The sequence below is a fragment of the Oncorhynchus mykiss genome, chromosome 7 (assembly GCF_013265735.2).
Source record: "Oncorhynchus mykiss isolate Arlee chromosome 7, USDA_OmykA_1.1, whole genome shotgun sequence".
Lineage (NCBI taxonomy): Eukaryota > Metazoa > Chordata > Actinopteri > Salmoniformes > Salmonidae > Oncorhynchus > Oncorhynchus mykiss.
In genome coordinates, this window is record NC_048571.1 from 29,560,244 (window position 1) to 29,581,088 (window position 20,845).

The 20,845-nt window shown below is 38.1% G+C and overlaps 1 protein-coding gene across 1 annotated transcript in view; it reads left to right on the forward strand.

Moving 5' to 3' along the window:
• Positions 1 to 3,565: 3,565 nt before the first annotated feature.
• LOC110527623 (oocyte zinc finger protein XlCOF22) overlaps positions 3,566 to 20,845 on the forward strand; it is a 72,961-nt gene continuing 55,681 nt past the window's right edge. The window contains exon 1 of the mRNA XM_021609025.2: positions 3,566 to 4,242. Coding sequence (XP_021464700.2) covers positions 3,867 to 4,242 — 376 coding nt within the window. The 5' untranslated portion in view covers positions 3,566 to 3,866. The remainder of the gene's footprint in view (positions 4,243 to 20,845) is intronic.

A 20,845-nucleotide genomic window follows, 5' to 3' on the forward strand; every position in this document is an offset into this window, starting at 1 on the left:
TACTGTCTTTCCAAGCTAGTCGGAAGACTTCCAGTTTGGTGTGGCGCCATTTCCGTTCCAATTTTCTGGAAGCTTGCTTCAGAGCTCGGGTATTTTCTGTGTACCAGGGAGCTAGTTTCTTATGAGAAATGTTTTAAATTTTTAGGGGTGCAACTGCATCTAGGGTATTGTGCAAGGTTAAATTGAGTTCCTCAGTTAGGCGGTTAACTGATTTTTGTCCTCTGGCGTCCTTGGGTAGACAGAGGGAATCTGGAAGGACATCAAGGAATCTTTGTGTTGTCTGTGAATTTATAGCACGACTTTTGATGTTCCTTGGTTGGGGTCTGAGCAGATTATTTGTTGCAATTGCAAACGTAATAAAATGGTGGTCCAATAGTCCAGGATTATGAGGAAAAACATTAAGATCCACAACATTTATTCCATGGGACAAAACTAGGTCCAGCGTATGACTGACAGTGAGTGGGTCCAGAGACATGTTGGACAAAACCCACTGAGTCGATGATGGCTCCGAAAGCCTTTTGGAGTGGGTCTGTGGACTTTTCCATGTGAATATTAAAGTCACCAAAGATTAGAATATTATCTGCTATGACTACAAGGTCCGATAGGAATTCAGGGAACTCAGTGAGGAACGCTGTATATGGCCCAGAAGGCCTGTAAACAGTAGCTATAAAAAGTGATTGAGTAGGCTGCATAGATTTCATGACTAGAAGCTCAAAAGACAAAAACATCGTTTTTTTTTTTGTAAATTGAAATTTGCTATCGTAAATGTTAGCAACACCTCCGCCTTCGCGGGATGCACGGGGGATATGGTCACTAGTGTAGCCAGGAGGTGAGGCCTCATTTAACACAGTAAATTCATCAGGCTTAAGCCATGTTTCAGTCAGGCCAATCACATCAAGATTATGATCAGTGATTAGTTCATTGACTATAATTGCCTTTGAAGTAAGGGCTCTAACATTAAGTAGCCCTATTTTGAGATGTGAGGTATCATGATCTCTTTCAATAATGACAGGAATGGAGGTGGTCTTTATCCTAGTGAGATTGCTAAGGCGAACACTGCCATGTTTAGTTTTGCCCAACCTAGGTCGAGGCACAGACACGGTCTCAATGGTGATAGCTGAGCTGACTACACTGACTGTGCTAGTGACAGACTCCACTATGCTGGCAGGCTGGCTAACAGCCTGCTGCCTGGCCTGCACCCTATTTCATTGTGGAGCTAGAGGAGTTAGAGCCCTGTCTATGTTGGTAGATAAAATGAGAGCACCCCTCCAGCTAGGATGGAGTCCGTCACTCCTCAGCAGGTCAGGCTTGGTCCTGTTTGTGGGTGAGTCCCAGAAAGAGGGCCAATTATCTACAAATTCTATCTTTTGGGAGGGGCAGAAAACAGTTTTCAACCAGCGATTGAGTTGTGAGACTGCTGTAGAGCTCATCACTCCCCCTAACTGGGAGGGGGCCAGAGACAATTACTCGATGCCGACACATCTTTCTAGCTGATTTACACACAGAAGCTATGTTGCGCTTGGTGATCTCTGACTGTTTCATCCTAACATCGTTGGTGCCGACGTGGATAACAATATCTCTATACTCGCCAGTTTTAGCTTTAGCCAGCACCATCTTCAGATTAGCCTTAACGTCGGTAGCCCTGCCCCCCGGTAAACAGTGTATGATCGCTGGATGATTCGTTTTAAGTCTAATACTGCGGGTAATGGAGTCGCCAATGACTAGAGTTTTCAATTTGTCAGAGCTAATGGTGGGAAGCTTCGGCGTCTCAGACCCCGTAACGGGAGGAGTAGAGACCAGAGAAGACTCGGCCTCTGACTCCGACTCGCTGCTTAATGGGGAAAACCGGTTGAAAGTTTCTGTCGGAGCGACACCGGTTGAGCGTTCCTACAGCATTTCCTTCCAGAAACCGTGAGAAAGTTGTCCGGCTGCGGGGACTGTGCCAGGGGATTTATACTACTATATGTACTTACTGGTGGCACAAACGCTGTTTCATCCTTTCCTACACTGAAATTACCCTTGCCTAACGATTGCGTCTGAAGCTGGGCTTGTAGCACAGCTATCCTCGTCGTAAGGCGAGTACAGCGACTGCAATTAGAATGCATCATGTTAATGTTACTACTTAGCTTCGGCTGTTGGAGGTCCTGACGAATCGTGTCCAGATAAAGCGTCCGGAGTGAAAAAGTTGAGAAAAATATATATATAAACGGTAATTAAAAAGTAAAAACCATACATTTGTCAGGTAGCAAAACAGGTTGGCAACAAAACGCACAGCAACTCGAAAACAAGTCTGCAAGTTGTGACCGGAAATGACAGGGTGCCAAGAGAGTGCAAAAGCAGCTTGTATTCTGTCAATAATGGAGTGGTCAGCACAGTCACTGGACCTTAACCCTATTGAGCTGTTGTGGGAGCAGCTTGACGGTATGACACGTAAGAAGTGCCAATCCAATTTGTGGGAGGTGCTTCAGGAAGCATGGGGTGAGATCTCTTCAGATTACCTCAACAAATTGACAACTAGAATGCCAAATGTCTGCAAGGCTGTAATTGCTGCAAATGGAGGATTCTTTGATGAAAGCAAAGTTTGAAGGACACAATTATTATTCCAAATATAAATCATTATTTATAACCTTGTCAAAGTCTTGACTATATTTCCTATTCATTATGCAACTAATTTCATGTATGTGTTCATGGAAAACAAGGACATTTCTAATTGAACCCAAACTTTTGAACGGTAATGTAGGTTCAACAGGTTTGAGCAACACAGAATTTAGAAAAGTCACATTATCATAGATGACGTCCAACACGCCCTCGAGCGTGGCCAGCGTAGCCTTTATGTCATCTACTAAACCCACTGGCCATTTTCGAGAGCATTGAAATCCATGCTGAATTGTGGGTAAATGGTGACTGGCTGACTGATTTCTAAATAATAATGAGTAGTTATTTATGATGTAAGGTGATTTGAAAATCAGTCAGTTGGCAGTCGCCTGCAGTGTCGAACAAGCCCAATACCAAACAAATCAGGTTGTTGTTCGATGAAATGAAGCTTCAGACGTCATTGATGACGTGCTGTTGATAAAGTGATATCGGCACACTCTAGGGCGTTTTGAAGTATACAGTTTAGCGATTTCGACGCATGCCTCGTAGCTCCGGAATAAACATAACTTCCCTACCGAAAAGTTGACAAAACCAAAAGGAGCAAGCAGGTATGATTTTCTCATTGGTTTTGAGCCCACGGCAAGAAGGCACCAGAGCCTACCATGCTAATGCGTTCCCACTAGATAACACAACCACGCGGCACATGGAAAGCTAGCTACCAAGCACAGAGTACATCCTCCATATGGCATTGAGAAATAGTGCATTGTGGGAAGTTTAGAAGATATCTGGAAATAAGTGAATAAATATGTAATGACGCAAAAACATAACTGTTTGTGCTTATAGGTAACCAGTTACTAATGCTTCAACCACACTGTTTTGTTACACTGGTGAGTAAAAACGCATGCTTTCTACACTTTAACCTGTTGTCTGAAGATAAAATGTACATTACTCAACTTCGTTACCCACTCCAGTCAGCAGATGGCGGTGTGGGAATTTAAGGTTATGCTGTTGGTGTGACGAATATTCTAGTGGACGGAACGCTTCTTTCAACAGCAGCAAAAGTTAGCCAGACACCTCTGTAGCTTGCTAGACAAAATAGCCGAACCAATAAAGCTCTTTAGACGCTTTCGTATATATTAACCACTGTGTTCTAAACCCTCTTCCGTCGTCTAGTTAGTTATCCGATTTAATTTAATATTTACGGTGTTGTTATTAGTCAGCTAGCGGGCTGGTTAAGTTCGCATTAGCCTAGCTAGCTAACATCCCCGACCATGAGTTTACGAAGGTACTCTCCTAAGAAAGAAGAGGAGGTCTGCTGGACGGAGAAAGAGGGTCTGTGGCTGAACGTTGTCGTGAAAGAGGAGGAAGAGGATGTCAAAATACAAAAACAAGTAGAGAGTGAGGCTGTTATAGTGAAAGAAGAAGAGAAAGACGTTTCAGTGAAAGAAGAGGAAGACGCGTTCAGAGTGAAAGAGGAGAAAGATGTTACAGTAAAAGTAGAAGAGGATGAGGAAGATGCCGTTTTTGAAGTTAAAGAGGTGAAGGGGGAGATGACTGTCACATCGAGAAATGAGGAGGAAGAAGAGGAGGAAACTGGATATCTGGGCCATAAGATGGTTTTGAGAAACCGGGCCCTGATGAACACTAGTAAGTACTGGCACACATCTAGTTCCATGCTGGTACTATAGTTACTGTAGTCTAGTTCCATGCTGTTACTATTGTCTAGTTCCATGCTGTTACTATTGTCTAGTTCCATGCTGTTTCTATAGTCTAGTTCCATGCTGTTACTATAGTCTAGTTCCATGCTGTTTCTATAGTCTAGTTCCATGCTGTTTCTATAGTCTAGTTCCATGCAATTACTATTGTCTAGTTCCCATGCTGTTACTGTAGTCTAGTTCCATGCTGTTACTTTAGACTAGTTCAATGCTGTTACTATAGTCTAGTTCAATGCTGTTACTATAGTCTAGTTCCATGCTGTTTCTATAGTCTAGTTCCATGCAATTACTATTGTCTAGTTCCATACTGTTTCTATAGTCTAGTTCTATGCTGTTACTATAGTCTAGTTCCATGCTGTTACTATAGTCTAGTTCCATGCTGTTACTATAGCCTAGTTCCATGCTGTTACTATAGTCTAGTTTCATGCTGTTACTATAGTCTAGTTCCATGCTGTTACTATAGTCTAGTTCCATGCTGTTACTATAGCCTAGTTCCATGCTGTTACTATAGCCTAGTTCCATGCTGTTACTATAGCCTAGTTCCATGCTGTTACTATAGCCTAGTTCCATGCTGTTACTATAGCCTAGTTCCATGCTGTTACTATAGTCTAGTTTCATGCTGTTACTATAGTCTAGTTCCATGCTGTTACTATGGTCTAGTTCCATGCTGTTACTATAGTCTAGTTCCATGCTGTTACTTTAGACTAGTTCCATGCTGTTACTATAATCTAGTTCAATGCTGTTACTATAGTCTAGTTCCATGCTTTTACTATAATCTAGTTCCATGTTACTATAGTTACTATAGTCTAGTTCCATGCTGTTACTATAGTCTAGTTCCATGCTGTTACTATAGCCTAGTTCCATGCTGTTACTATAGCCTAGTTCCATGCTGTTACTATAGCCTAGTTCCGTGCTGTTACTATAGCCTAGTTCCATGCTGTTACTATAGTCTAGTTCCATTCTGTCACTATGGTCTAGTTCCATGCTGTTACTATAGTCTAGTTCCATGCTGTTACTGTAGTCTAGTTCCATGCTGTTACTTTAGACTAGTTCAATGCTGTTACTTTAGACTAGTTCAATGCTGTTACTATAGTCTAGTTCCATGCTGTTACTATAGTCTAGTTCCATGCTGGTACTATAGTTACTGTAGTCTAGTTCCATGCTGTTTCTATAGTCTAGTTCCATGCTGTTACTATAGTCTAGTTCCATGCTGTTTCTATAGTCTAGTTCCATGCTGTTTCTATAGTCTAGTTCCATGCAATTACTATTGTCTAGTTCCATACTGTTTCTATAGTCTAGTTCTATGCTGTTACTATAGTCTAGTTCCATGCTGTTACTATAGTCTAGTTCCATGCTGTTACTAGTCTAGTTCCATGCTGTTACTATAGTCTAGTTCCATGCTGTTACTATAGTCCAGTTCCATGTTACTATAGTTACTATAGTCTAGTTCCATGCTGTTACTATAGTCTAGTTCCATGCTGTTACTATAGCCTAGTTCCATGCTGTTACTATAGCCTAGTTCCATGCTGTTACTATTGCCTAGTTCCATGCTGTTACTATAGCCTAGTTCCATGCTGTTACTATAGCCTAGTTCCATGCTGTTACTATAGTCTAGTTCCATGCTGTTACTATAGTCTAGTTTCATGCTGTTACTATAGTCTAGTTCCATGCTGTTACTATGGTCTAGTTCCATGCTGTTACTATGGTCTAGTTCCATGCTGTTACTTTAGACTAGTTCCATGCTGTTACTATAATCTAGTTCAATGCTGTTACTATAGTCTAGTTCCATGCTTTTACTATCATCTAGTTCCATGTTACTATAGTTACTATAGTCTAGTTCCATGCTGTTACTATAGTCTAGTTCCATGCTGTTATTATAGCCTAGTTCCATGCTGTTACTATAGCCTAGTTCCATGCTGTTACTATAGTCTAGTTCCATGTTGTTACTATAGCCTAGTTCCATGCTGTTTTTATAGTCAAGTTCCATGCTGTTACTATAATCTAGTTCCATGTTACTATAGTTACTATAGTCTAGTTCCATGCTGTTACTATAGTCTAGTTCCATGCTGTTACTATAGCCTAGTTCCATGCTGTTACTATAGCCTAGTTCCATGCTGTTCCTATAATCAAGTTCCATGTTACAATAGTTACTATAGTCTAGTTCCATCCTGTTACTATAGTGTAGTTCCATGCTGTTACTATAGTGTACTTCCATGATGTTACTATAGTCTAGTTCCATGCTGTTACTATAGTCTAGTTCCATGCTGTTACTATAGCCTAGTTCCATGCTGTTACTATAGCCTAGTTCCATGCTGTTACTATAGTCTAGTTCCATGCTGTTACTATAGTCTAGTTCCATTCTGTTACTATGGTCTAGTTCCATGCTGTTACTATAGTCTAGTTCCCATGCTGTTACTGTAGTCTAGTTCCATGCTGTTACTTTAGACTAGTTCAATGCTGTTACTATAGTCTAGTTCAATGCTGTTACTATAGTCTAGTTCCATGCTTTTACTATAATCTAGTTCCATGTTACTATAGTTACTATAGTCTAGTTCCATGCTGTTACTATAGTCTAGTTCCATGCTGTTACTATAGTCTAGTTCCATGCTGTTACTATAGTCTAGTTCCATGCTGTTACTATAGCCTAGTTCCATGCTGTTCCTATAATCAAGTTCCATGTTACTATAGTTACTATAGTCTAGTTCCATGCTGTTACTATAGTCTAGTTCCATGCTGTTACTATAGTGTACTTCCATGCTGTTACTATAGTCTAGTTCCATGCTGTTACTATAGTCTAGTTCCATGCTGTTACTATAGTCTAGTTCCATGCTGTTACTATAGCCTAGTTCCATGCTGTTACTATATCCTAGTTCCATGCTGTTACTATGGTCTAGTTCCATGCTGTTACTATAGTGTACTTCCATGCTGTTACTATAGTCTAGTTCCATGCTGTTACTATAGTCTAGTTCCATGCTGTTACTATAGTCTAGTTCCATGCTGTTTCTATAGTCTAGTTCCATGCTGTTACTATAGTCTAGTTCCATGCAGTTACTATTGTCTAGTTCCATGCAGTTACTATTGTCTAGTTCCATGCTGTTACTATGGTCTAGTTCCATGCTGTTACTATGGTCTAGTTCCATGCTGTTACTATAGCCTAGTTCCATGCTGTTACTATAGCCTAGTTCCATGCTGTTACTATAGCCTAGTTCCATGCTGTTACTATATCCTAGTTCCATGCTGTTACTATAGTCTAGTTCCATGCTTTTACTATAGCCTAGTTCCATGCTGTTACTATATCCTAGTTCCATGCTGTTACTATGGTCTAGTTCCATGCTGTTACTATGGTCTAGTTCCATGCTGTTTCTATAGTCTAGTTCCATGCTGTTACTATAGTCTAGTTCCATGCAATTCCTATTGTCTAGTTCCATGCTGTTACTATAGCCTAGTTCCATGCTGTTACTATAGTCTAGTTCCATTCTGTTACTATGGTCTAGTTCCATGCTGTTACTATAGTCTAGTTCCATGCTGTTACTGTAGTCTAGTTCCATGCTGTTACTTTAGACTAGTTCAATGCTGTTACTATAGTCTAGTTCAATTCTGTTACTATAGTCTAGTTCCATGCTTTTACTATAATCTAGTTCCATGTTACTATAGTCTAGTTCCATGCTGTTACTATAGTCTAGTTCCATGCTGTTACTATAGTCTAGTTCCATGCTGTTACTATAGCCTAGTTCCATGCTGTTACTATAGCCTAGTTCCATGCTGTTCCTATAATCAAGTTCCATGTTACTATAGTTACTATAGTCTAGTTCCATCCTGTTACTATAGTGTAGTTCCATGCTGTTACTATAGTGTACTTCCATGCTGTTACTATAGCCTAGTTCCATGCTGTTACTATATCCTAGTTCCATGCTGTTACTATGGTCTAGTTCCATGCTGTTACTATGGTCTAGTTCCATGCTGTTACTATAGCCTTGTTCCATGCTGTTACTATAGCCTAGTTCCATGCTGTTACTATATCCTAGTTCCATGCTGTTACTATGGTCTAGTTCCATGCTGTTACTATGGTCTAGTTCCATGCTGTTTCTATAGTCTAGTTCCATGCTGTTACTATAGTCTAGTTCCATGCAATTACTATTGTCTAGTTCCATGCTGTTACTATAGTCTAGTTCCATGTTGTTACTATAGTCTAGTTCCATGCTGGTACTATAGTTACTGTAGTCTAGTACCATGCTGTTACTATAGTCTAGTTCCATGCTGTTACTATGGTCTAGTTCCATGCTGTTACTATAGTCTAGTTCCATTCTGTTACTGTAGTCTAGTTCCATGCTGTTACTATAATCTAGTTCAATGCTGTTACTATAGTCTAGTTCCATGCTTTTACTATAATCTAGTTCCATGTTACTATAGTTACTATAGTCTAGTTCCATGCTGTTACTATAGCCTAGTTCCATGCTGTTTCTATAGTCTAGTTCCATGCTGTTACTATAGCCTAGTTCCATGCTGTTACTATAGCCTAGTTCCATGCTGTTACTATATTTTCTATAGTCTAGTTCCATGCTGTTTCTATAGTCTTGTTCCATGCTGTTACTATAGTCTAGTTCCATGCTGTTTCTATAGTCTAGTTCCATGCTGTTTCTATAGTCTAGTTCCATGCTGTTTCTATAGTCTAGTTCCATGCTGTTTCTATAGTCTAGTTCCATGCAATTACTTTTGTCTAGTTCTATGCTGTTACTATAGTCTAGTTCCATGCTGTTACTATAGTGTAGTTCCATGCTGTTACTATAGTCTAGTTCCATGCTGTTACTATATTCTAGCTCCATGCTGTTACTATAGTCTAGTTCCATGCTGTTACTATAGTCTAGTTCCATGCTGTTACTATAGTCTAGTTCCATGCTGTTACTATAGTCTAGTTCCATGCTGTTACTCTAGTCTAGTTCCATGCTGTTACTCTAGTCTAGTTCCATGCTGTTACTCTAGTCTAGTTCCATGCTGTTACTATAGTCTAGTTCCATGCTGGTACTATAGTCTAGTTCCATGCTGTTACTATAGTCTAGTTCCATGCTGTTTCTATAGTCTAGTTCCATGCTGTTTCTATAGTCTAGTTCCATGCAATTACTATTGTCTTGTTCCTTACTGTTTCTATAGTCTAGTTCCATGCTGTTACTATAGTCTAGTTCCATGCTGTTACTATAGTCTAGTTCCATGCTGTTACTATAGTCTAGTTCCATGTTGTTACTATAGTCTAGTTCCATGCTGGTACTATAGTTATTGTAGTCTAGTTCCATGCTGTTACTATATTCTAGTTCCATGCTGTTACTATAGTCTAGTTCCATGCTGTTACTATATTCTAGTTCCATGCTGTTACTATAGTCTAGTTCCATGCTGTTTCTATAGTCTAGTTCCATGCTGTTTCTATAGTCTAGTTCCATGCAATTACTATTGTCTAGTTCCTTACTGTTTCTATAGTCTAGTTCTATGCTGTTACTATAGTCTAGTTCTATGCTGTTACTATAGTCTAGTTCCATGCTGTTACTATAGTCTAGTTCCATGCTGTTACTATATTCTAGTTCCATGCTGTTACTATAGTCTAGTTCCGTGCTGTTACTATAGTCTAGTTCCATGTTGTTACTATAGTCTAGTTCCATGCTGGTACTATAGTTACTGTAGTCTAGTTCCATGCTGTTACTATAGTCTAGTTCCATGCTGTTACTATAGTCTAGTTCCATGCTGTTACTATATTCTAGTTCCATGCTGTTACTATAGTCTAGTTCCATGCTGTTACTATAGTCTAGTTCCATGCTGTTTCTATAGTCTAGTTCCATGCTGTTTCTATAGTCTAGTTCCATGCAATTACTATTGTCTAGTTCCTTACTGTTTCTATAGTCTAGTTCCGTGCTGTTACTATAGTCTAGTTCCGTGCTGTTACTATAGTCTAGTTCCATGCTGTTACTATAGTCTAGTTCCATGCTGTTACTATAGTCTAGTTCCATGTTGTTACTATAGTCTAGTTTCATGCTGTTACTATAGTCTAGTTCAATGCTGTTACTATAGTCTAGTTCCATGCTTTTACTATAATCTAGTTCCATGTTACTATAGTTACTATAGTCTAGTTCCATGCTGTTACTATAGTCTAGTTCCATGCTGTTACTATAGCCTAGTTCCATGTTGTTACTATAGCCTAGTTCCATGTTGTTACTATAGTCTAGTTCCGTGCTGTTACTATAGTCTAGTTCCGTGCTGTTACTATAGTCTAGTTCCATGTTGTTACTATAGTCTAGTTCCATGCTGGTACTATAGTTACTGTAGTCTGGTTCCATGCTGTTACTATTGTCTAGTTCCATGCTGTTACTATAGTCCAGTTCCATGTTACTATAGTTACTATAGTCTAGTTCCATGCTGTTACTATAGTCTAGTTCCATGCTGTTACTATAGTCTAATTTCATGCTGTTACTATAGTCTAGTTTCATGCTGTTACTATAGTCTAGTTTCATGCTGTTACTATAGTCTAGTTCCATGCTGTTACTATGGTCTAGTTCCATGCTGTTACTATAGTCTAGTTCCATGCTGTTACTGTAGTCTAATTCCATGCTGTTACTATAGTCTAGTTCCATGCTGTTTCTATATTCTAGTTCCATGCAATTACTATTGTCTAGTTCCTTACTGTTTCTATAGTCTAGTTCTATGCTGTTACTATAGTCTAGTTCTATGCTGTTACTATATGTCTAGTTCCATGGTGTTACTATAGTCTAGTTCCATGCTGTTACTATAGTCTAGTTCCATGCTGTTACTATATTCTAGTTCCATGCTGTTACTATAGTCTAGTTCCGTGCTGTTACTATAGTCTAGTTCCATGCTGTTACTATAGTCTAGTTCCATGCTGTTACTATAGTCTAGTTCCATGTTGTTACTATAGTCTAGTTCCATGTTGTTACTATAGTCTAGTTCCATGCTGGTACTATAGTTACTGTAGTCTAGTTCCATGCTGTTACTATTGTCTAGTTCCATGCTGTTACTATAGTCCAGTTCCATGTTACTATAGTTACTATAGTCTAGTTCCATGCTGTTACTATAGTCTAGTTCCATGCTGTTACTATAGTCTAGTTTCATGCTGTTACTGTAGTCTAGTTCCATGCCGTTACTATAGTCTAGTTCCATGCTGTTTCTATAGTCTAGTTCCATGCAATTACTATTGTCTAGTTCCTTACTGTTTCTATAGTCTAGTTCTATGCTGTTACTATAGTCTAGTTCTATGCTGTTACTATAGTCTAGTTCCATGGTGTTACTATAGTCTAGTTCCATGCTGTTACTATAGCCTAGTTCCATGCTGTTACTATAGCCTAGTTCCATGCTGTTACTATAGTCCAGTTCCATGTTACTATAGTTACTATAGTCTAGTTTCATGCTGTTACTATAGTCTAGTTCCATGCTGTTACTATAGCCTAGTTCCATGTTGTTACTATAGCCTAGTTCCATGCTGTTACTATAGCCTAGTTCCATGCTGTTACTATAGCCTAGTTCCATGTTGTTACTATAGTCTAGTTCCGTGCTGTTACTATAGTCTAGTTCCGTGCTGTTACTATAGTCTAGTTCCATGCTGTTACTATAGTCTAGTTCCATGTTGTTACTATAGTCTAGTTCCATGCTGGTACTATAGTCCAGTTCCATGTTACTATAGTTACTATAGTCTAGTTCCATGCTGTTACTATAGTCTAATTTCATGCTGTTACTATAGTCTAGTTTCATGCTGTTACTATAGTCTAGTTTCATGCTGTTACTATAGTCTAGTTCCATGCTGTTACTATAGTCTAGTTCCATGCTGTTACTATGGTCTAGTTCCATGCTGTTACTATTGTCTAGTTCCATGCTGTTACTATAGTCCAGTTCCATGTTACTATAGTTACTATAGTCTAGTTCCATGCTGTTACTATAGTCTAATTTCATGCTGTTACTATAGTCTAGTTTCATGCTGTTACTATAGTCTAGTTTCATGCTGTTACTATAGTCTAGTTTCATGCTGTTACTATGGTCTAGTTCCATGCTGTTACTATAGTCTAGTTCCATGCTGTTACTGTAGTCTAGTTTCATGCTGTTACTATAGTCTAATTTCATGCTGTTACTATAGTCTAGTTCCATGCTGTTACTATAATCTAGTTCAATGCTGTTACTATAGTCTAGTTCCATGGTTTTACTATAATCTAGTTCCATGGTACTATAGTTACTATAGTCTAGTTTCATGCTGTTACTATAGTCTAGTTCCATGCTGTTACTATAATCTAGTTCAATGCTGTTACTATAGTCTAGTTCCATGGTTTTACTATAATCTAGTTCCATGGTACTATAGTTACTATAGCCTAGTTCCATGCTGTTACTATAGCCTAGTTCCATGCTGTTACTATAGCCTAGTTCCATGCTGTTACTATAGCCTAGTTCCATGCTGTTACTATAGCCTAGTTCCATGCTGTTACTATAGCCTAGTTCCATGCTGTTACTATAATCTAGTTCCATGTTACTATAGTTACTATAGTCTAGTTCCATGCTGTTACTATAGCCTAGTTCCATGCTGTTACTATAGCCTAGTTCCATGCTGTTACTATAGCCTAGTTCCATGCTGTTACTATAGCCTAGTTCCATGCTTTTACTATAGTCTAGTTCCATGCTGTTACTATAGCCTAGTTCCATGCTGTTACTATAGCCTAGTTTCATGCTGTTACTATAGCCTAGTTCCATGCTGTTACTATGGTCTAGTTCCATGCTGTTACTATAGTCTAGTTCCATGCTGTTACTATAGTCTAGTTCCATGCTTTTACTATAATCTAGTTCCATGTTACTATAGTTACTATAGCCTACTTCCATGCTGTTACTATAGCCTAGTTCCATGCTGTTACTATAGCCTAGTTCCATGCTGTTACTATAGCCTAGTTCCATGCTGTTACTATAGTCTAGTTCCATGTTGTTACTATAGCCTAGTTCCATGTTGTTACTATAGTCTAGTTCCATGTTGTTACTATAGTCTAGTTCCATGCTGGTACTATAGTTACTGTAGTCTAGTTCCATGCTGTTACTATTGTCTAGTTCCATGCTGTTACTATAGTCCAATTCCATGTTACTATAGTTACTATAGTCTAGTTCCATATTGTTACTATAGTCTAGTTCCATGCTGTTACTATAGTCTAGTTCCATGCTGTTACTATAGTCTAATTTCATGCTGTTACTATAGTCTAGTTTCATGCTGTTACTATAGTCTAGTTTCATGCTGTTACTATAGTCTAGTTCCATGCTGTTACTATGATCTAGTTCCATGCTGTTACTATGGTCTAGTTCCATGCTGTTACTATAGTCTAGTTCCATGGTTTTACTATAATCTAGTTCCATGGTACTATAGTTACTATAGCCTAGTTCCATGCTGTTACTATAGCCTAGTTCCATGCTGTTACTATAGCCTAGTTCCATGCTGTTACTATAGCCTACTTTCATGGTTTTACTATAGTCTAGTTCCATGCTGTTACTATAGCCTAGTTCCATGCTGTTACTATAGCCTAGTTTCATGCTGTTACTATAATCTAGTTCCATGTTACTATAGTTACTATAGTCTAGTTCCATGCTGTTACTATAGCCTAGTTCCATGCTGTTACTATAGCCTAGTTCCATGCTGTTACTATAGCCTAGTTCCATGCTGTTACTATAGCCTAGTTCCATGCTGTTACTATAGCCTAGTTCCATGCTTTTACTATAGTCTAGTTCCATGCTGTTACTATAGCCTAGTTCCATGCTGTTACTATAGCCTAGTTTCATGCTGTTACTATAGTCTAGTTCCATGCTGTTACTATGGTCTAGTTCCATGCTGTTACTATAGTCTAGTTCCATGCTGGTACTATAGTCTAGTTCCATGCTGTTACTATAGTCTAGTTCCATGCTGTTACTATAGTCTAGTTCCATGCTGTTTCTATAGTCTAGTTCCATGCTGTTTCTATAGTCTAGTTCCATGCAATTACTATTGTCTTGTTCCTTACTGTTTCTATAGTCTAGTTCTATGCTGTTACTATAGTCTAGTTCCATGCTGTTACTATAGTCTAGTTCCATGCTGTTACTATAGTCTAGTTCCATGTTGTTACTATAGTCTAGTTCCATGCTGGTACTATAGTTATTGTAGTCTAGTTCCATGCTGTTACTATATTCTAGTTCCATGCTGTTACTATAGTCTAGTTCCATGCTGTTACTATATTCTAGTTCCATGCTGTTACTATAGTCTAGTTCCATGCTGTTTCTATAGTCTAGTTCCATGCTGTTTCTATAGTCTAGTTCCATGCAATTACTATTGTCTAGTTCCTTACTGTTTCTATAGTCTAGTTCTATGCTGTTACTATAGACTAGTTCTATGCTGTTACTTTAGTCTAGTTCCATGCTGTTACTATAGTCTAGTTCCATGCTGTTACTATATTCTAGTTCCATGCTGTTACTATAGTCTAGTTCCGTGCTGTTACTATAGTCTAGTTCCATGTTGTTACTATAGTCTAGTTCCATGCTGGTACTATAGTTACTGTAGTCTAGTTCCATGCTGTTACTATAGTCTAGTTCCATGCTGTTACTATAGTCTAGTTCCATGCTGTTACTATATTCTAGTTCCATGCTGTTACTATAGTCTAGTTCCATGCTGTTACTATAGTCTAGTTCCATGCTGTTTCTATAGTCTAGTTCCATGCTGTTTCTATAGTCTAGTTCCATGCAATTACTATTGTCTAGTTCCTTACTGTTTCTATAGTCTAGTTCTATGCTGTTACTATAGTCTAGTTCCGTGCTGTTACTATAGTCTAGTTCCATGCTGTTACTATAGTCTAGTTCCATGCTGTTACTATAGTCTAGTTCCATGTTGTTACTATAGTCTAGTTCCATGCTGTTACTATAGTCTAGTTCAATGCTGTTACTATAGTCTAGTTCCATGCTTTTACTATAATCTAGTTCCATGTTACTATAGTTACTATAGTCTAGTTCCATGCTGTTAGTATAGTCTAGTTCCATGCTGTTACTATAGCCTAGTTCCATGTTGTTACTATAGCCTAGTTCCATGTTGTTACTATAGTCTAGTTCCGTGCTGTTACTATAGTCTAGTTCCATGCTGTTACTATAGCCTAGTTCCATGTTGTTACTATAGTCTAGTTCCGTGCTGTTACTATAGTCTAGTTCCGTGCTGTTACTATAGTCTAGTTCCATGCTGTTACTATAGCCTAGTTCCATGTTGTTACTATAGCCTAGTTCCATGTTGTTACTATAGTCTAGTTCCGTGCTGTTACTATAGTCTAGTTCCATGCTGTTAGTATAGTCTAGTTCCATGCTGTTACTATTGTCTAGTTCCATGCTGTTACTATAGTCCAGTTCCATGTTACTATAGTTACTATAGTCTAGTTCCATGCTGTTACTATAGTCTAGTTCCATGCTGTTACTATAGTCTAATTTCATGCTGTTACTATAGTCTAGTTTCATGCTGTTACTATAGTCTAGTTTCATGCTGTTACTATAGTCTAGTTCCATGCTGTTACTATGGTCTAGTTCCATGCTGTTACTATAGTCTAGTTCCATGCTGTTACTGTAGTCTAATTCCATGCTGTTACTATAGTCTAGTTCCATGCTGTTTCTATATTCTAGTTCCATGCAATTACTATTGTCTAGTTCCTTACTGTTTCTATAGTCTAATTCTATGCTGTTACTATAGTCTAGTTCTATGCTGTTACTATATGTCTAGTTCCATGGTGTTACTATAGTCTAGTTCCATGCTGTTACTATAGTCTAGTTCCATGCTGTTACTATATTCTAGTTCCATGCTGTTACTATAGTCTAGTTCCGTGCTGTTACTATAGTCTAGTTCCATGCTGTTACTATAGTCTAGTTCCATGCTGTTACTATAGTCTAGTTCCATGTTGTTACTATAGTCTAGTTCCATGTTGTTACTATAGTCTAGTTCCATGCTGGTACTATAGTTACTGTAGTCTAGTTCCATGCTGTTACTATTGTCTAGTTCCATGCTGTTACTATAGTCCAGTTCCATGTTACTATAGTTACTATAGTCTAGTTCCATGCTGTTACTATAGTCTAGTTCCATGCTGTTACTATAGTCTAGTTTCATGCTGTTACTGTAGTCTAGTTCCATGCCGTTACTATAGTCTAGTTCCATGCTGTTTCTATAGTCTAGTTCCATGCAATTACTATTGTCTAGTTCCTTACTGTTTCTATAGTCTAGTTCTATGCTGTTACTATAGTCTAGTTCTATGCTGTTACTATAGTCTAGTTCCATGCTGTTACTATAGTCTAGTTCCATGCTGTTACTATAGTCTAGTTCCATGTTGTTACTATAGTCTAGTTCCATGCTGGTACTATAGTTATTGTAGTCTAGTTCCATGCTGTTACTATATTCTAGTTCCATGCTGTTACTATAGTCTAGTTCCATGCTGTTACTATATTCTAGTTCCATGCTGTTACTATAGTCTAGTTCCATGCTGTTTCTATAGTCTAGTTCCATGCTGTTTCTATAGTCTAGTTCCATGCAATTACTATTGTCTAGTTCCTTACTGTTTCTATAGTCTAGTTCTATGCTGTTACTATAGACTAGTTCTATGCTGTTACTTTAGTCTAGTTCCATGCTGTTACTATAGTCTAGTTCCATGCTGTTACTATATTCTAGTTCCATGCTGTTACTATAGTCTAGTTCCGTGCTGTTACTATAGTCTAGTTCCATGTTGTTACTATAGTCTAGTTCCATGCTGGTACTATAGTTACTGTAGTCTAGTTCCATGCTGTTACTATAGTCTAGTTCCATGCTGTTACTATAGTCTAGTTCCATGCTGTTACTATATTCTAGTTCCATGCTGTTACTATAGTCTAGTTCCATGCTGTTACTATAGTCTAGTTCCATGCTGTTTCTATAGTCTAGTTCCATGCTGTTTCTATAGTCTAGTTCCATGCAATTACTATTGTCTAGTTCCTTACTGTTTCTATAGTCTAGTTCTATGCTGTTACTATAGTCTAGTTCCGTGCTGTTACTATAGTCTAGTTCCATGCTGTTACTATAGTCTAGTTCCATGCTGTTACTATAGTCTAGTTCCATGTTGTTACTATAGTCTAGTTCCATGCTGTTACTATAGTCTAGTTCAATGCTGTTACTATAGTCTAGTTCCATGCTTTTACTATAATCTAGTTCCATGTTACTATAGTTACTATAGTCTAGTTCCATGCTGTTAGTATAGTCTAGTTCCATGCTGTTACTATAGCCTAGTTCCATGTTGTTACTATAGCCTAGTTCCATGTTGTTACTATAGTCTAGTTCCGTGCTGTTACTATAGTCTAGTTCCATGCTGTTACTATAGCCTAGTTCCATGTTGTTACTATAGTCTAGTTCCGTGCTGTTACTATAGTCTAGTTCCGTGCTGTTACTATAGTCTAGTTCCATGCTGTTACTATAGCCTAGTTCCATGTTGTTACTATAGCCTAGTTCCATGTTGTTACTATAGTCTAGTTCCGTGCTGTTACTATAGTCTAGTTCCATGCTGTTAGTATAGTCTAGTTCCATGCTGTTACTATTGTCTAGTTCCATGCTGTTACTATAGTCCAGTTCCATGTTACTATAGTTACTATAGTCTAGTTCCATGCTGTTACTATAGTCTAGTTCCATGCTGTTACTATAGTCTAATTTCATGCTGTTACTATAGTCTAGTTTCATGCTGTTACTATAGTCTAGTTTCATGCTGTTACTATAGTCTAGTTCCATGCTGTTACTATGGTCTAGTTCCATGCTGTTACTATAGTCTAGTTCCATGCTGTTACTGTAGTCTAATTCCATGCTGTTACTATAGTCTAGTTCCATGCTGTTTCTATATTCTAGTTCCATGCAATTACTATTGTCTAGTTCCTTACTGTTTCTATAGTCTAATTCTATGCTGTTACTATAGTCTAGTTCTATGCTGTTACTATATGTCTAGTTCCATGGTGTTACTATAGTCTAGTTCCATGCTGTTACTATAGTCTAGTTCCATGCTGTTACTATATTCTAGTTCCATGCTGTTACTATAGTCTAGTTCCGTGCTGTTACTATAGTCTAGTTCCATGCTGTTACTATAGTCTAGTTCCATGCTGTTACTATAGTCTAGTTCCATGTTGTTACTATAGTCTAGTTCCATGTTGTTACTATAGTCTAGTTCCATGCTGGTACTATAGTTACTGTAGTCTAGTTCCATGCTGTTACTATTGTCTAGTTCCATGCTGTTACTATAGTCCAGTTCCATGTTACTATAGTTACTATAGTCTAGTTCCATGCTGTTACTATAGTCTAGTTCCATGCTGTTACTATAGTCTAGTTTCATGCTGTTACTGTAGTCTAGTTCCATGCCGTTACTATAGTCTAGTTCCATGCTGTTTCTATAGTCTAGTTCCATGCAATTACTATTGTCTAGTTCCTTACTGTTTCTATAGTCTAGTTCTATGCTGTTACTATAGTCTAGTTCTATGCTGTTACTATAGTCTAGTTCCATGGTGTTACTATAGTCTAGTTCCATGCTGTTACTATAGCCTAGTTCCATGCTGTTACTATAGCCTAGTTCCATGCTGTTACTATAGTCCAGTTCCATGTTACTATAGTTACTATAGTCTAGTTTCATGCTGTTACTATAGTCTAGTTCCATGCTGTTACTATAGCCTAGTTCCATGTTGTTACTATAGCCTAGTTCCATGCTGTTACTATAGCCTAGTTCCATGCTGTTACTATAGCCTAGTTCCATGTTGTTACTATAGTCTAGTTCCGTGCTGTTACTATAGTCTAGTTCCGTGCTGTTACTATAGTCTAGTTCCATGCTGTTACTATAGTCTAGTTCCATGTTGTTACTATAGTCTAGTTCCATGCTGGTACTATAGTCCAGTTCCATGTTACTATAGTTACTATAGTCTAGTTCCATGCTGTTACTATAGTCTAATTTCATGCTGTTACTATAGTCTAGTTTCATGCTGTTACTATAGTCTAGTTTCATGCTGTTACTATAGTCTAGTTCCATGCTGTTACTATAGTCTAGTTTCATGCTGTTACTATAGTCTAGTTTCATGCTGTTACTATGGTCTAGTTCCATGCTGTTACTATAGTCTAGTTCCATGCTGTTACTGTAGTCTAGTTTCATGCTGTTACTATAGTCTAATTTCATGCTGTTACTATAGTCTAGTTCCATGCTGTTACTATAATCTAGTTCAATGCTGTTACTATAGTCTAGTTCCATGGTTTTACTATAATCTAGTTCCATGGTACTATAGTTACTATAGTCTAGTTTCATGCTGTTACTATAGTCTAGTTCCATGCTGTTACTATAATCTAGTTCAATGCTGTTACTATAGTCTAGTTCCATGGTTTTACTATAATCTAGTTCCATGGTACTATAGTTACTATAGCCTAGTTCCATGCTGTTACTATAGCCTAGTTCCATGCTGTTACTATAGCCTAGTTCCATGCTGTTACTATAGCCTAGTTCCATGCTGTTACTATAGCCTAGTTTCATGCTGTTACTATAGCCTAGTTTCATGCTGTTACTATAGTCTAGTTCCATGCTGTTACTATAGCCTAGTTCCATGCTGTTACTATAATCTAGTTCCATGTTACTATAGTTACTATAGTCTAGTTCCATGCTGTTACTATAGCCTAGTTCCATGCTGTTACTATAGCCTAGTTCCATGCTGTTACTATAGCCTAGTTCCATGCTGTTACTATAGCCTAGTTCCATGCTTTTACTATAGTCTAGTTCCATGCTGTTACTATAGCCTAGTTTCATGCTGTTACTATAGCCTAGTTTCATGCTGTTACTATAGCCTAGTTCCATGCTGTTACTATGGTCTAGTTCCATGCTGTTACTATAGTCTAGTTCCATGCTGTTACTATAGTCTAGTTCCATGCTTTTACTATAATCTAGTTCCATGTTACTATAGTTACTATAGCCTACTTCCATGCTGTTACTATAGCCTAGTTCCATGCTGTTACTATAGCCTAGTTCCATGCTGTTACTATAGCCTAGTTCCATGCTGTTACTATAGTCTAGTTCCATGTTGTTACTATAGCCTAGTTCCATGTTGTTACTATAGTCTAGTTCCATGTTGTTACTATAGTCTAGTTCCATGCTGGTACTATAGTTACTGTAGTCTAGTTCCATGCTGTTACTATTGTCTAGTTCCATGCTGTTACTATAGTCCAATTCCATGTTACTATAGTTACTATAGTCTAGTTCCATATTGTTACTATAGTCTAGTTCCATGCTGTTACTATAGTCTAGTTCCATGCTGTTACTATAGTCTAATTTCATGCTGTTACTATAGTCTAGTTTCATGCTGTTACTATAGTCTAGTTTCATGCTGTTACTATAGTCTAGTTCCATGCTGTTACTATGATCTAGTTCCATGCTGTTACTATGGTCTAGTTCCATGCTGTTACTATAGTCTAGTTCCATGGTTTTACTATAATCTAGTTCCATGGTACTATAGTTACTATAGCCTAGTTCCATGCTGTTACTATAGCC